This window comes from Mauremys reevesii, linkage group 3, assembly GCF_016161935.1.
Source record: "Mauremys reevesii isolate NIE-2019 linkage group 3, ASM1616193v1, whole genome shotgun sequence".
Taxonomy (NCBI): Eukaryota; Metazoa; Chordata; order Testudines; family Geoemydidae; genus Mauremys; species Mauremys reevesii.
The window spans coordinates 9,625,539-9,643,328 of NC_052625.1; the positions used below are offsets into that span (position 1 = coordinate 9,625,539).

Here is a 17,790-nt window from a genome sequence, read left to right on the forward strand (position 1 = left end):
TTGACTCTCAATCAGAACAAATTAACCAAAACCCTAACGCATTTCCCAGGGTCAGTTCCCGACATTCGTTACCACTTGTGTGAATTCGTTAAGCTTAAAATTGCCTAAACAGTAAGTGTGGGAGCCATTATGGCCTAGCGGCTAGGACACTGGTGTGGGACTTACGAAACTTGGTGTAATTCCCAGCTCTGCCACTAGAATGCTGGGTGATGTTGGGCAAGTCACTTCCCCACCAGATGCTTCAGTTTTCCGCATCTATAAAATGGGGATAGTGATACTGGTCTGCTTTGTAAAGACTTCAAGGGCTACGGATAATAATGCTACATATTATCCTACAAGAACTTTAATAATTATACCCAGCCAATTATGTGTTTTGGTGTGTCATATTTCATCTTAATGTTTCAATATTCAACACTGAAATGATTCAATATTCAGTTTACTTAATACTTCACTGTTCTGTCCTATCAGCTTTTTCAGCCTGGCTTGGAACACTGCATTCACAGGTGGACACTCTATTTTTTTTTACACGTGAATCTCTAACACTTCTTGCCAAGGAACACCCCTTCCTTCTTTTGTGGGTAGGCCCTAATAAAACACAGGCTGATAAACCGCCAACAAAGGAAATTACTTATGTATCAATAATGACTTAACACCAGATTGTGGCACAAGGGAGCAAAGAGGGCATAAGATACAGGAAGGGAAGTAGGCACTGCAGATCTGCTATGTTCCCCTTTGTACAGGTGGCTGAGAAATGGGAGGAGCCTTGACTCCACCCCACCTCTCCCCCAGTGCATCTGACAGCATATTTATACCATATGTCAGGGAGCATATGCTGATCTGGAACAGCAAGGTAAGTGGGAGAGAGATTGTGCCACCCCAAATCACAACAAACTCCCTCCTGTGCTGCTCCAGTGGTAGCGTAACATCATCTTGGTCTAGATCATACACTGACCATCTAGCCCTTTATGTGTCTCTTTCTAGGCCCACCAAACTCCCCTGAGAAATTGGTTCATGGCCTGTAGCGAGGCGGTGTGGTTCCCCGACCCCCCAGAGAGGGACGAGCCTCTCCGGACACCAAAGTGGGTGGAGCTAGTGAATCGTGCGCCCGCCCCACCGAGGTCAAGGCGCAGGACAGGAAGTATAAAAGCTGAACCCCAGAGCTCACTAGAGGAACAGCTGCCTACGTCAGTGTGTTGACTGTCTGAGGACCTGAGCCCGTGACTCACTACTACCCGCCGACCGGGCGTGAATAACTTGTGTTTTGCCTCTACTGCTGCCGCGGCGAGAGACTCCTGCGGCCAAGCTAATTCCCCATCACAACTGAAAGAAATAGGAGGGTTTTTTTTTTGTTTTTTGGGTTTTTTTTGCGTAATGGTCGGGAATACGTTTCCGACTTACGCAAAATTCGAGTTATGCAATGTGTTCCGGAATGGTCCCTTCCCACCCTGATATTCTGTGATTCCAGCTCAAGTGCAGTTTGTTGCTGTGGATTCCAAATGCACAGTGCTCTGAGTGAGATTCAGCTCTCATTTGTGATGATGATGTAAATCTGGAGTAACATCATTTATTCCAGTGGCTGTCTACTGGATTTACAGCAGCATAACTCAGAAGAGCATCTAACCCCTCATGACAGCTTTGAGACCAGAAATGTAAAGCACTCTTTTTGGTGGACTTTGGGACAGTACAGGACAGCCACACATTGACTATTATCAGATAAAATGAAACATGTTTATAACCTTCGCATTTTAAATGCTTATCTTGCATTGAATGATTTTTGTACTTTCTATAGTAGTAAGGCTTCTCCACATAAATGCTGGGAAAATACAGCATTGAAAATTAATTATGGATAACAGAAAAAATATACTCATTTGACTCTAAGCTAAGATCTAGTCCGTCATTCAGAAGCATAGTGTCTTCTCTCTGTGATGTTCCCTGAACATTAGTGTGACTAATAGCTAGTCAGGTGCATTTTTATGATTTCGGAAGCAGTACGTTCTGTCTGTGTTGCATTAATTATCTGCAGATTTAAAATGTTTCATCCAAAGCCATTTAACGTGACTACTTTGCATGCACAAAGGCATCTAAAATCTATTCCTTGCTAGAATAAAGGAGTTGCTGGTTTTTAAAGAGAAGATCCATGTAACGCACAGTACAAGAAATGTAGTCGTAACAAATGAAATCAAAAGAGCTTCAAATTCGGAGTTCATTTTAATCCTTGTGTTTCTTCCTGACTCTCTTTCTTATGCTGCAAGACAATCCTGTTCGCTGACTGGAACTCCATAGCAAGCGAGCACTCTGTGGTAAATATGTGTGTGCAACACATAATTTATAATGTCTGATATACTCATGCTAATTGGATAAAAAAATAGCCATAGTGGCAGAGCACATATATTATATAAGCTCTGAAAATATTGCAGAATTTGAATTATGTGCACCTTAATTTGAACTAGGGTGTCATATTTTGTAACTATATCACAGAGGAATTCAGGCTGTCAGTTAGCTACAGCTGCTATACAGATATCTCTGTTACATTTGATTGACTGTGTTTTGGGTACTTGCTAATAAGGAAGGTGAAAATCCCAAGTATGGCAGAGGAGAATTGTTTTATTGTCACTTTTGGATGTTGCTTTTTCGAAGTGATTAGCCATTTTGAACCTATTTTCAGCTTCCAGCTAGGTGTTATTTGCATGTTCACAAATGTGCACGTACTTTGCACTCGCCCCTCACCGTGTGCACACCCAGATCCAACTGTGAACAAAAAAGGCTACAGGAATACCATTCTAGCCCTGTGAGTATGTAAAATTGGGATCGCTTGCAGGCAAAGCAAACACGCCTTTTCACAAACACAAATGTGCACTCGCAGGGAGGTAGGCTAAAAATAAGATCCTTGAAGGAACAGGAGGATTATTAAACAAAGTAAATAAGTTAGCCCTGGGATGGAAGTTAGTGTGCTGCGAGGTCTGTTTTAAGGAAAATTCTAGGGGCCAAATTCAGACCTTATGTAATGGATGCAACTCTCCTAGGAGTAACTAGGCCAAATTCTGCAGTGACAAAATGGTAATGTAACTTAAACCTCACATATAATTGTGGTGCAAGTGCTAAAATAATGCAACTTCAACTGATTTATCCGTCAGCGGGTATGCAAAACAAGTGTAACTTCCAGGCCAAAAGGGCCAGAAATTAAAGTGCCCCGGGAAAAGTAGCAAGGGAATATGCACAATAAAGCAGCCATCTCATCCCACTGTACATTTCACCTTCTCGCTGCTACATTTTTTCTGCTGTAATCCCCACATTCTGCTCCCTCCGCATATATTATGGATTTATTTTGCAAACTCCACTATCACGAGTGCCCATTTTCTGGCCAATTTATAGCCAACATGTAACTTACAACACCATTTAAGTCACTGCTAATGTAGTAGCTTTACAGCCCAAGGTGAAAGAGAGTTCAAGGGGAAAACAGATAAAGTGGTTTCATTCATTCATTGTGATGCAATATAGGAGGGCTTTGTAAGTTCTGTTATGTATTAATTTCATTTCATTCAACATGCAGTTAGTTGATGATGATTTTTTTCTCCACTGTGTTTCAATTACAAGACTCTTATAAATCTAAATGAATGTAAGATGAGTACACAATGCCTAAAATGCATTGTTCTCCTTCTTCACCATTACCAAGGAAGTTACTTGGTCATTATGATCAGTTATAAAAAATGCTTTAAGGGGAAACATTTTGTGATAAATTTAAATATTACGTCAGCTGCTAAGTTACAGAAATTTTATTATTGTTTTCATTAGAATAGAAAATGAAAACTCTTACCTGTGTGCTACTCATTTCTTTCTATTTCAGTTTAAAGGTTTGTTTTCAATGCTTTCTTAACAAACTTAACAGACAACCAGCTAGGGCCAAGCATCATTGACTTTAATTAATTTGTGCCCAGCTATCATACCAGGGCTGACTTTGGCCCAGTGTCACCATGTATTTAAAATATACAGTGGTGTCTATAATATTTCCTATTCTGAATATATGGAGCACCATGTATGCCATGGTGTGGTAGACACTAAGGTTTTAATAGCACCTACTGTACTGCAAAAATAGCCGTGAAGTTTTAACTCCTACAAACAGAACTAGAACTGCAGTCCTTATTCATGCAGCTCCCCTCAACATGAAGCAATCACATCACTCACCACTGCAATCTCTGCTGGGGTGAAATATCAGCTGTTACCACACAGCAACACTACACAACAGTTTGGGACAATAGGCGAAGGATACACAGCCAATCGTGAGTGGCAAAGTAATTTTAGTAGGGAACGTATATTTATATGTAATAATCCAGCTCCAAATAAAAGCTACACTTTAGTCAGCACCAAAAAGCTACCTTTCTGAAGTATAGTTTTACTAACAAAAAGATAACCTTCAAGGTAATAGTCCTATGTGGACCCCTTGGAGTTTTTTGGATGCTTCTAGGCTAGAGTTCTTTCCTTCGGCGTCTCTCTGACCCAGGCCTGTACTCTCTTACAGAAGGCTACCCTTACCCCCTTTACATTCGTGGTGGTGTATAATGAGCTACACCTGTCCCAGAGAGTCAGCAATAAATAGCCTGCAGCTCTCTGGAGGGTTCCAATGCCTGCTGAGAGGGTGGGGTAATATGAAAATCCTACCACTCTTTTAAATGACCCAAATATGAATTTTGACACTGGGAATCAAATGCAAATGTGGGTGTTTTTGTTTTGTTTTTTTAAGGCTCTTTGGTGGATCAGAATATTGGTTTTATACCTTACCCTGAAAATATCACCTCCAACAGCATCATGTCCAGTAGCTCCCTCTGCTCAGGCATTGGTTCAATACTGACTCAAAAGGAAGTGTTCCATCTGTTGATTCTCTAGCACCACTTTCTGAAGCATTCTGGGTTTTGCTTGAAGATCTCCTATCTAAGAACTGATTAAGGCCCATCCTGCTTAGTTTAAGAAATCTGTCATGATCAGAGACTGAGGTGATATATCTGTAGTGGCCTTAGATACTCCTTCCAATAGGAACCAGAGGTGGCATGGCTGATTGCCATTGTCCTTATGGAAATGCATTTTTTTTCCCTGTCTAAAGAATGTCTCTTTTTTGAGGAAATTTTGTTTTCTACAATGTGCCTGAGCTCCAGCTGCACCCAAGCTCAGATCTCCCACACAGAAGCATGTTGAAACATTGTCCTCTTTTAATAAAGAGTGACAGGTTATGTTTCCTAGATTGGGTTTGACTGTCTAATGTGTTCCTACCAACTGGTCAAATATTAATCAGCCAGCACTCAGAAGGGCAGAGTGATCTTTCTGTTGTTCATTAAGTGCCTAGATAAAAGAGAGGTTACTTTTTTGTACTGCACAAAATTATGTAATTTTAGTTTAGAGTACTTGCTAATCACCTAAAATTGAAATGATCCTTGGTTTTGTTTTAAAGAGCATAGAAGAAGAAGAAGTAGAGGAAAAACAGAAGTAGAAATGGAATATGAGACTATAGTGAAAGTGAGTGAAACGTTCCCCTTCTTATCTAGTAATGCTAATGTTGTTTTCATTTTTCATGTCAAAACTTGAGTTGGTAGGGTCCACAGTTTACTGCCCATTGGTTCATCTGATAACTGAAATCTCTGAAAGTTTTGAGCCCTTTTATTATCTGCTGGCTGCATAACGTATGTTGCCACTGGTGGTTATATTCTTTTTAGACTGGGAAAGCAGTTCATGGCTTCTTCGCATCACGCCCCACCCCACTGTTTTGTTTGTAATGCTTTTGCCTCACCTCTAATGCAGTGATCAGGAGATGCATGTAGCAGCATGAGTAGAAAAGCTTTTCAGGCAGCCATCTCCACTGCCCTTTTGATCATCTGAGCATCTTCTGTTCCATCTCTCAGCCCACCCTACTGTAGCAAGTCAGAGCCAAAATCCTATTCCCCTGAGACTACTCACAGAAGGCCAATGCCCTGTTTCTCATAGACTACTGGAAAGTCCCCTGAAAACGCAAAGAGAGATTATGGGGAAGGAGAAGAGGGGACTTAAAGTCTCCAGAGGAGGGCATCAAGGACTAGCAGCATCAGAGAGGACAAGGGACTGTAGGCAAAAGGGTATGTCCACACTACCCGCCGGATTGGCGGGTAGCGATCAATCTATCGGGGATCAATTTATCATGTCTCATCTAGACGCAATAAATCAATCCCCGAACATGCTCCCGTCGACTCCGGAACTCCACCAGGGCGAAAGGCAGAAGCGGAGTCGACGGGGGAGCCGCGGTCGTGAGGCCGTGAGGATGGTAAGCAGAATGAATTTACATCAGTGAAAGGGAAGGAACAGGAAATTAGTAGAGCCACCAGGAGAGATTAAGAGACAAAAGGGGGAAATTATTCTGGTGGAAATGAAGAAGACTGAGGAAAAGACAAACACACCCACCAGGAAAGATGAAAGTAGAGTATAAGAAAATAATTTCTTTCTTTAAATTGCTTTATAGAAGGATTGATGCCAAAAATGCCCTAGCAGAAGGAATAAGAGTTTGATGGTGTGTCACAGAGCAGTGGGGATATGACTGTGTAGGAGGAAGGAAGCTTGGGACAGCTGCTTGTAGATGCAGATGTGCATGGGATCTCAGGTTTTCTTCTGTCTAGGGGATGAAAATGAACTGCTTTGATTATTAATCAGTCATTTTAGTTCGCTTTGTGCTGATCTTTTACCTTACTGATTCTACCGTTCTGAATGTTTTGATATGCTTTGTGTCTTGCTGATGGAATAAGAGCAAGTTCTTTTGGAGCGCTGTCGCTTTGGGGGGACTAGCAAGGAGGGAACTAAGTATCCTAACAGAGCATAACTTCCCCTGGGAGAGTTCCCGTAGTAAAGGGTTTCAGATAATCGCTAGGAAGGCACTTACCTTTGTTTGCGTACAATAGATATTTTTCAGTGTCTTAGGGCCAGATGGTGATAGAGGATTAAGGGGCAACAGCCTTCACAGAACTGCTACTTCTCCTCCTTCTGTACAGGTAGACAGAGAGGAAGTGGAGGGCTGAGAAGTGAGTGGAATACACACAAATGAAGCAGTTTGTACCAGCTGTCAGTCTTCTGCAGGTCCTCACCCAGCCCTCCAAGAGGCCGATTTTGACTCTGAGTCACAATCTAGTTACTGGTGTGCTTCTGGGAAAGCACAACCACGTGTTGTTGCCCCTTGCTCAGGGCTTTGGCAAAGCCACAAATTACCCCATAATCTTTAAAAACGCAGAGCATTGCAATTGTTGGTTACAGATATTTGGGGGAGGACCTCAGACATCTAATCTTAAAGAAGGAGGTGATTGGGCCACACAAGGTGGTACTGCCGAGACAGAGATCTGTGGTGGGGAAGTGGTCTGGCAGTAGTGGAGGGAGAGGAGATGGAATTTACTGCAATCTCTGTAGCTCTCCTCAAAAAAAATTAACACAAGATTCCTATGCGCCTGGAAAATAAATACCTCGCTCTTTCTGTAATTCATAATCCTTGCTATCAGTGGCTCGGGATCACATCTTGTTTGTATCTAGAGTTACACTCCTTTCTACTGTGGTGGCTACAGCAAAGTCAACGGTGGTTAGGCATCTTGGTTGCTTTGATCTGTTTTCCATGCTGGCCACTATCATTTCATTGCTTCCTGGTGCTCCCCCATGTGTTGTTTTATCCACCTGTTTTCTGTAGACGTACAATTAGATTGTAAAAGCTTTGAGGGAGGGACTGTCTCTTCACAGCTTCATAGATTATAAAACTAGAAGGGACCAGTTGAGTCATCTGTGTATAACACAGGCCATAGGACGTCCCTGAATTGACTCCTGTTTGAAGTAGAGGATATTATATGTTCGTATAGAGCCTACCATATTGGGACCATCTTCAGGAACTAGTTAGAAATCAATCCAGGCAACACTCAGTCTGCAAAGTGGCTACATCCCTTTGGGATTTGCCATGATGACAGCAGTTTGGGCCCTTGGCCTCTAGGCTCTACTGTAATAGAAATAATAAATAATGTATATGTTTATTGATGCGTAAAGTGTCACCTTAATTTGAGTCACATTGGTTTTCTGATGTGCATGATCTGTCTTCTGACCACATGGATGCTACCATAGTCTTCATGTATCTATTAGGGTTGCCAGGTGTCCGGTTTTCAACCAGAATGCCTGGTCGAAAAGGGACCCTGGCAGCTCCAGTCTCACCCTCAACCGGGCCGTTGGCTCATGGCTAAGGCAGACTCCCTACCTGCCCTGGCTCCGTGCCGCTCCCGGAAGTGGCCCCCAGGTCCCTGCGGCCCTTAGAAGCTGTGGTGGCCAAGGACTGAGAGGCTCTGCACGCTGCCCCTGCCCCGAGTACCGGCTCTGCAGCTCCCATTGGCCAGGAACCATGACCAATGGGACCTGTGTGGGTGTAAAGGCAGCGCGCAACACACAGAGCTGTCTGGCTGCCCATGCACAGGGACCAGGCGGCTGCTTCCTCAAAGCCGCAGTAAACGCTGCTGGGACCCCACATTCCCCCCACACCCCAACCCCCTGGCCCAGCTCAGAGCCCCCTCCTGCACCCCAAGCCCCTCATCCCCAGCTGTACCCCCAGTTGGTGCCATCACCCTCCCCGCACCCAACCCTCTGGCCCAGCCCAGAGCCCCCTCCTGCACCCCAACCCCCTGCTCCAGCCCGGTGAAAGTGAGTGAGGGTAGAAGAGTGAGTGAGTGAGGAGGGGTGGGGGATGGAGCAAGCAGGGGCAGGGCCTTGGAGTAGGGGCGGGGCAGGGGTGTTCGGTTTTGTGTGATTAGACAATTGACAACCCTAGGATCTATACATACTGTTGCATGCTTACAATCTCTTATTTTAATGTTTTTAGTTGTTGTAAGATCTCTTGCAAAGAGAATAACTAACTTGTAAAACACAAGGTGTTGAAAGCAGACATTTCACTCTAAATAGTGCTCAGTTTTCTTCTCTGAGCTTGGCAGAATTAGGCCGCAAAACTCCTAGGGCTGGTCCTTGCTTGTCATGAGCTCTAGGTTCAACTATTCATATACAGGGAAGCACTGGACAAGCATTTTCATGAGCAAACTTGTTGCAACAAAAGCAAGTGGAACTGTGAGAGCATAATAAATTCCTCGGTGTCCTGATCATGTGCAGAAGGAACAGCCTGGGTGATTTACGGGAGACAGCAGCAATAAATTGGCAACAGTTTGCCAGGGAGCTGCGAGTTCTTTGTTTATATGCAAATGTCATGAGGATATTGATTTCTGCTTCTAGGAGATGTACTATCTTCTTTCCTGAAAAGCTGAAGAGCTAGACTAGAGCTCAAGGTTGGTTTTTTTCTTTTAAATAACTCAACTAACATTTAGAAAGTCAGAAATAATAGCCTTAATGATTGTTGCCCCTTTTGACCTAAGCAGCTAGGCAAAGATCAGGCCCTGTGCGATGTTCCAGTTGGAAGGAGAAATTGATGGAGTCTGGCATTTTCTTTGATGCAGTCTTTTTTATTGACAGGGAATGTACAAAACCCATTGTTTTCTGAGTGCAGAAGGAACCAAATAACATGAAACAGCTACTTCTGCTCACAGCACAAAAGGCATTCTTTTCAGCCTGCACGCCAACCCAAAAACCTCTCCCCAGGTTTTTTCCAGGGTCAGCCACCATTCTTTCAAGTATCAGCTCCTTATGGCGGTGTTTCTCTCTCCCTATCTCTCTGTCCTTTTTGTCTGTAGGCAGTTACTTTTTGTTCTGACTTCCCACACACAAACATACACTCCTACCCAAAACAATGATCAGCAAAAGCTCCTGAGCAGGTCCACAGAGTTCTTCTGTCTGAGCTGGGCCTTATGCTTGTAGTCATGTTAAGTGAAGGGTGGGCTCACAGCCATCAATCTCAATCCCTAGAAATGTTTCACCTGGCTCATAAGAACACCCTTCACACGCACACCTCAGCTTCACCTGTTGTCCCAGTGAAGCTTAAAACTGTGACACTCACCAGCCCCATCCCAAAGAGAAAAAAAAAACATTCAGAATAAAGCAAGATTAACTATTTACATATGTATAATGTCTTTCTGTCAAGATGTTTTCACATCACCAACCCAAAAGAATTTCATTCCCTCCCAAATCTCATTTCTCATCCTGGGTTTCATGTCAAGCAGACCCTAAAGACTGCCTATTATTTATGTGGAACTTGCTGGCTGAGGCAGACCCCACCCTTGAGGAGAATTCACTCTGTCACAACTTTTCCAGTTTCAACTTCGACAGCTACATTCTCAGATTCAGAGGGCAGCAAAACTGAAATTCTGTCCCCCGATATCTTCTCAGAGGGTTCTTATGGATAATGTTGGGTTTAATCCTGTGACCCCTCTATATCATGTATACCATTTCATTGATCTGAGTCAGTACTGTATAGGGTTCCCTCCCAGTTCAGGCTGCCTACCCTTCTTTCTTCCAGGATTGTGGAACCAGACCAGGTCCCTCCTTTTAAAGGTTTCCCCATATGATCTTACATATCTTACCAACTGGGGGTCGGGACCCCTCAGGGGGTCACAAGGTTATTACATGGGGGGTGACGAGCTGTCAGCCTCCACCCCAAACCCCACTTTGCTGCCAGCATTTATAGTGGTGTTAAATATATAAACAAGTGTTTTTAATTTATAAGGGGGTTTGCACTCAGAGGCTTGCTATGTGAAAGGGGTCACCAGTACAATAGTTTGAGAACCACTGTCTTGCATCATACAGCTTTTTCATTTTGACAGAGGCTATCCTCAGATATTCCCTAGCAAAAAGTGTGATTTTTTTTTCAGTTTTGGAATGAACGAATCCAGTAGAAACTCTTGGAGTTCACCTTTATTCCCTTCCCCCTTGTAATTATCTTCTCTACCAGCATTTACCAGACCTCTCACATATGGCAACGGCATCCCTTTGTTTTCAATTTGCTGTTTGTCAGAAACCCACCACAAACAAGCGGGGCTCAGTTCTTATTTCAGATCCACAAGAGCTTGAGTAGCTAAGCTTCCCCCAAGACCCTGGGTCTTAAAATAGATTTCAAAACTCCGCATCTTGCCCTTGCTGGAAAGCTACCCCGGCATGTAGCGGTTATAATGGTTCCTGCCCCTTCGGAGCAGGACAATTAGTTCACTGCAAACCAGTTGCCTGTAAACCATTTGTCTCACGTGGGCCATATCTTTATGGGGAATTTCCACAGACTGAATTGGTAAGATACCCATTTGTACGATACCGATGCCTGGCATTGATTGCACGGTTATTAGCCACAATGAAATCCAAGCCAATTCTTAGCTCATCCACTGTTTCTGCCATCCAGCTTTCTTGTTCCAGTTTCAGAGGTCCTATTTTCAAACCCAGTGTTTGAATTGGTTCCCTGACCCCAGTCTGTGTCTCTGTTGGAGACCAAGTAGGTGGTTCAGTTTGGGATTCTTAACCTTTTTAGTGTCTGGGCTAATAACTGTTATGTTTGAGCCTGTGTCAATTACCCCTGTACACATTACAGATCCTATTATAGACTCAATAGCCCAACTCCCTTTACTGTTGTTTAACGGCCCACATCTCAACAAAAATTCTGGGAGTGATCCTTGTACTTCCAAGCTTTGCCCCTTCAGATTGGTGTCCCCCCGTTTCCCAAACTGGCAGAGAGGCGTTCACTAGACCCTTGTGACCGCCATAAATTTATAAGAATCCTTCCTTTTGTGGCCAATTTTGTCACAGTGCCAGCATTTAACTGAACTGTTTCTGAACAGAAAAGTAACCACATTTCAGGAAACAGCTTCTTTTGCTCTCAACACCAAGAGGATTCTTTTCAGCCTGCACCCTGACCCGGAAATCTCTCCCCAGGTTTCTTCCACGGACAGCCCCAGTGCTTTCAGCTGCTCCTTTAGACTCTCTCTCTCTCTCTCTCTCTGTGTCTTCAGTGCTGTCCTGAACGCCAGCCAAACCCTGATCTGTATCTCCTAGTTTGGGCCATGTTACGGGGGTGAGGGGGAGAAAGGTGAAGGATATTCAGTCCAATTAGCTACTCCAGTTGTGGAGAGCAAATCAAATCCCAAGTGGGAAACCCCCTGTGTCATCATGGAGTTGCTCACATAAACCTATCTCTTTCCCGGGAGCTGAAGTCTGTGACTCCCTCTGGCCTCGCTTACCCCACTACATGGCAGCAAGGGCGCCAAGGAATGAGGTTGTGGGGAACTATGAGTGAAAGGACCATGGGGTAAGATCTACCCAATGGAGTGAATGGGCCCATCGGCCCAAGGATCTCCCCTTCTCCAGAGCCAATAGAACAGGTGTTTGGGGAGCGTGGTGGAAGAATGACAGCACATCCCCTCCAATGCCCACCCAGGCCTCCACATCCAAAGGGTAAAGGTCATTTTGAGCCCTCAAGTTCACCCTCTTCCCAATAGCTTCTCTGCAAGATGGAAAGAGGACAAGCTATACAGAAGGAGGGAGAGGAATGGGAATCCTTTCAGGGGATCACATGGCCCTTACTCCCACATGAGATAGCATCAGGTTTTGCTTCAACAGAATTCATGGCCAAAGTGTATGCCCACTCGTATATATCATGTATAATATAATGTATAACTCTCATTAGCATTGATGGTAGTTAGGCATGTCTGGCTGAATTCATCAGATTTAGTTGCACAGCTTCATGCAGCGATTCACTGAGTTAACTACACATAGGTGTAGGGGGAATTTTCTTTTCTTTCCGCCGGTTAACAACATTGTGGTTGACAGATGCCCGCAGTAAGAGGCAGGGGTGGCTCTAGGCATTTTGCCGCCCCAAGCACGGCAGGCAGGCTGCCTTCGGCGGAATGCCTGCGGAGGGTCCACTGGTCCCGCAGGCTGCGGGAGGTCCGCCAAAGCCGCGGGACCAGCGGACCCTCCGCAGGTAAGCTGCCGAAGGCAGCCTGCCTGCCGCCCTCGCGGCGACCGGCAGAGCGCCCCCAGTGGCTTGCCGCCCCAAGCACACGCTTGGTGTGCGGGTGCCTGGAGCTGCCCCTGGTAAGAGGGCTAATTTGATGACTTTAAGAAAGAATAGGAGGAGATACAGTCACAAGTCTGTACTGTACATGGGGCCTCATAAGAATGGCTGAATCGAGCCCGTATCGTGAGCCTGGCTACTAGCAGCAAGCGAGTACTGCCATAATTTACTCCTACCAGAAGCCTTGATTCAGGAAAGCTTTTACATACATGTGTAAATCAATCCTGTTCAGGACAGCATTGAAGCCCGTATTTAACATTAAGCACATTCTAAAGTCCTTCAGTGGGTTTTGACCACAAGCTTGAGCACTGTTCTGCATCAGGATGCTTTCCTGAATCAGCGCTGCAGGCTAAAATTTGCAGTCGCTGTTGTGTGGAGCTGGAATTCTGCCTGGTGTAGTGTCAGCTTCTATATCTAGTTACAGCATGGCTTATGGGAATAATATTGCACTTGGCAGATCACATTCTGACATCTTTATTTTGATGAAGTAGGTGTTAAAAACACATAAATAAGATACATGCCATGAAATATGTAGGAGGGATTATTTCCACAAATAGTTGATACTGAACTTCAGTGTTTCAGAAGTTATTAGTAGAGATTAAATCTTCCAGTAGTTATTATTCAATAGGTACATTATGGTAGAATCCAGAGGAACCAATCCGAATGAGAGTTCCATTCCACAATTTGTACAAACCCTTACAAAGATATGGTCGGTGCCCTAGAGCAGTGGTCCCCAACGTGGTACCCGCTGGGGCACCTATGTGCGCCCACATACTGTCCAGCGGATGAGCATCCGCCGAAATGCCACCGAGAAACAGCGTGATCCAGAGGCACTGCCGCCAAAACGCCACTGATTTTCAGTGGCATTTCAGTGGTGACGCCTCTGGATAATGCTGCTTCTCGGCGGCATTTCGGTGGATGCTCATCCGCCGGCCACGGTCCTCAGTGGCTCGTCATCCGGCGACCGCCAGACGAAAAAGGTTGGGAACCACTGCCCTAAAGAATTCACAATCAAAGGCACCTGCTTTTAAAACAGTCCTTTCTGTGGAAATGCTACAAAAGCTAAAATTTCAGTGCAGCATTTAGGACTTTGGAGTCAGTACTCCTGTTAGAACTAATGACATTTACGGGAATTAAACTCCTCCATTGTTCTTTTAGTAATGTGCCTTTTATTGCATATAGTGGATGCTGCTGCAGAAAAGGCCGTTAAAACACATTGGAGGTATCAGTATAGACTGTTGAATGGGAGTTGACGGCTATGGAACATTCTGAGAATTATAACCCACCGTCAGTCACTTTCTCAATACGCAAGATCCTCAGCTGCACAATGGGACCAATTTCTCTGGCAACAACTCCTAAATTCTGCTTCATTGTTAACTTACTCTATCACCCTAGAACACCATTTATTCCCACCCCCACCGAACCAACCATGGCACATGGTTGAAAATACTCATTGGTGAAGAAAACATCCACAGTTATTTTTGACTGTGATTTTATTTTAAAGATGGGTTTTGTTTGCTGTGTTCTCCGACCCAGCTCCACTCCCTAGGCTTTGGCTCCTCCGGTGTTGTCCAGATGGCTTGGCTGACTACCTCTTTGCTTTCATGTATGCCAGAGAAGTGGGATTGCTGGTAGCCAACTTCAGCAGCTTATCTGCCTGGCTTCCCAGGCCCAGCTCACAAGTCTACCCATCTGGCTCCCACGCTCCCTGCCTGCAAGCTGGACTCCCATCCTGGCTGCCCAAAGCCTGGCTCCATCAAACAGTTCAGGAAGCATGCACTGTAATTTAATTACTTTGCCTTGAGGGCAAAACTGGAGAAGACAAGGCAGATCTTGGCAGGGCTGGGCAGGGAGACAGGCACAAAACTGCAAATTCCGCAGTATCTTGGGAGAATGCCAATTGTAGTAGCAGAGTCCATGGGAAGTGGGACAATTCACATCTCTTAGAGCTATTGTTTCAGGCTCTCTGCAGACTCAGACAGGCATCATTGCATAGGTTTTAACTTAAAACATCACCTGAGTGTATATCTGCCATAGCAAGTGCTAGAAACAGTTTTTAAAAATGAAAGCTGAGATTCTCAAACACAGTTCTGTGGCACAGGATGAATTCTGCGTGGCCAGCTTACAGGGGGCCCTGATTATAACATATTCTATTACACTGCTTTTAAAATAATTGAGAGGAGAGCAGTTTTCTCATGTGTCCTCTTCCAGACGTCTTAGTCATTCATCTTGAGCTAGTTTCTCTTCTTTTATAATATTTTAATGTTTCCAATTCCCCTTCTGTGTAAACAGTCAGATCCAGATGACTGATGCGGCAATCCATGGGATGTGACATTACAAGTTGCTAGCCTGAAACCAGTTGTGATGGCACAGCTGCTAGAATGTGGCTTCAATACATGAACAAAGCAGAAGGCTGGCTAGGAAGGAGAACTTCAGCTGTATTAAGCCCTCTTTTACAAAGAGATCAAGGCAGTTTAAAAGCTTCTCAGTGAGCCACAACAGCAGGCAGATAAAAATTAAGAACTGTGAATTCCCTATGCGTGTAGACAATGTGTCTCTCCAATAAACCCATCCCTGTTAGCTAACAGAAAAGCAAGAATACTGACTGAACTATTTAAAGATCCCCTATCCACATTTTCCTTACATATCTATTATTCCTGAGGGCATTCTTCGCCAAAAAATTAAAAATTCTGTACCAAAAAATTAAAAATTCTGCACACAATATTTTAAAATTTTGCAAAATTCTGTGAGTTTCCAGGTGAAGGTGGCTGGGGCTCAGCAGAGGGGTCTGGGTGTGGGGGTCTCAGCGGGGGTGTCTGGATGCTAGGGAAATGGGGCTTGCTGGTGTGAGGGTCTGGGTGCAGCTAATTAGGGGTCATAGGTATGGGGGTCTGGATGTGGGGGCTTAGGGTGGTGCAGGGGCATGGGGATTGTCAGAGTGGAGGTTTGTGTGCAGGGAGCTCAGTAGGGGGTGGTCTGGGTGCAAGAGTGGTGGTCCGGAGGGAGGGGATCTGGGGGCAGAGGTTGAGGTGCAGTGGGTTGGGGTTTGAGTATGGAGGGCTCAGGGGGGTTCTAGATGTACTGGGTGAGGCTTGGCAAGGGTGTCTGTGTATGGGAGGTCTGGATTCATGGGGGTAGGGTGGATGGGAGGAGCAGCTCCCCATATAGTGATCCATCTCCCCACAGTTGAGGAGTGATGGGGGTAAGAAGCAGGGAAGGATGCTGAGCTTTCTGCAGCTGGGGGATGTTTCTGGGGATGGGTCTTACACCGCCCCAGCCACTCCTTTCAGGGGAAAAGGAAGTCCTGTCCTCTCCTACCTCCCGCCCAGCTGGGACTACCAGCTGACCCCGGTTCAGGGTAGAAGCCACTGGCTGGGGTATTCCCAGCCCCACAGTGATTTTCCTCTCCACAGGCTGCTCCGGGTGCCTAAAACAATGTATCTGCACTGCTAGGGAGTGATATGTGCCTGCTCTTGAAGCTTCCCTTTGCTTCCCTGTCAGAAAGTCTTTTTTTTGCAGGGAAGCAAAGAAATCTGCAGGGGACATGAATTCTGCGCACATGCAGTGGCACTGAATTCTCCCAGGAGTAATCTATTGCAGGATCTTCTAAGTAATATTTCTCAAACAAATAAGTCCTTGGACTTATTTATGAAGCTGGCCTCCCTTTACATTAATAATATATTTCTTTCAGCATTGGACTTTTGGCTGAAAGTAGTTTTACTGTATAATCTGGAAAGAATACATGGAAAATACAACATCTGTTAAACATCTATAGATAAAAGCTTAGAGCTGCAGCAATCTGTCTTAGCATATAACAGCAGAAAGTGGTAAACTGACAAAGAGTCTCTTGTGTATTCATTGCTCCCGTTAACTTTTCTTTGTTATTTGAAGGCTGAAGAAACCTTTTCTGTTAGCCAAGCTTCTTTGTTGCTTCAGCTTAATTTTCATTGCAGAACGTTAAATACAGGTCATGTCTACAGTGCAGCAATTAAAAGGATAGCCTAAAGTCTTATTATTTCAAACTAATTGATGTGTAAGAAATTTTAAATAACACAAGAGTGATAGGAAATTTTAGGAACAATTTATGTAACTAATTCAGAATAATCCTATCGCTATTGTAAAAGTAGTAGAATAATTTAATTATTCGGTCATAATTATTACTTCTAATACTGCATGCCTTTTTTCTACATTTCTAAGTTCATGTTCATGGATGGGTCAGCCAGGATGAAGTTTTACATGTCAGAGTTTAAAAGAGGGCTTTTTAAAAAAATTTACAACTACCCTCATCTCATAGCTGATACTTCCCTAGCATCACTTCAGCTCTTCCCGAAGAAAAAGATAACTCTCTGGTATCCTAAATAAAACTATGCAATCTGGATGTATTTTAAATAGAGCTGTTAACCAACCAACCAACGTTTTAAAATTCCCAAAATAACGTGATCATGGCAGGTTGTGTTTTTTTCAATATTCATTCAACATGTCTCCAGATAAATTGTGGTCAGAAGTGTCATCACAAAATACATTCTAAAGTTGCACTTGGGAGATGTCAAGTGTGATAACAGTAACAGAGGTCTAGCAAAATAAATCCCTCTTCAAACAGACATTCTTGGCATCTGAAAAAAAATGGGGGCACAGAAGCAAGGGGGGGGTTGGTCAGAACAAAACTTAAGGTGCTTAAAGTTACAAATAGTCAAGAATAGAAATTAGATTCAGCTAGAAAGCAAAGGAAATTCCAAGGGACAACGTTGTACCCTCCTGTGGTATATCTCAGACAAAGGGGACAGAAGAGTTGGAGAAACTCCATAGGGTTCACCTCAAATCAGGCC

General features: G+C 44.3%; 1 protein-coding gene across 3 annotated transcripts in view; it reads left to right on the forward strand.

The window, feature by feature from the left end:
- PLCB1 (phospholipase C beta 1) overlaps nucleotides 1–17,790 on the forward strand; it is a 627,028-nt gene that overhangs the window by 584,046 nt on the left and 25,192 nt on the right. Inside the window, exons 32-33 of one of the 3 annotated variants that reach the window (XM_039531330.1) lie at nucleotides 2,253–2,300; nucleotides 5,441–5,505. The exons of 1 other annotated variant lie outside the window; for it this stretch is intronic. In XM_039531330.1, coding sequence (XP_039387264.1) covers nucleotides 2,253–2,300; nucleotides 5,441–5,479 — 87 coding nt within the window. In that variant the 3' untranslated portion in view covers nucleotides 5,480–5,505. The remainder of the gene's footprint in view (nucleotides 1–2,252; nucleotides 2,301–5,440; nucleotides 5,506–17,790) is intronic. One more of the 3 variants, XM_039531331.1, reaches the window with a different exon arrangement.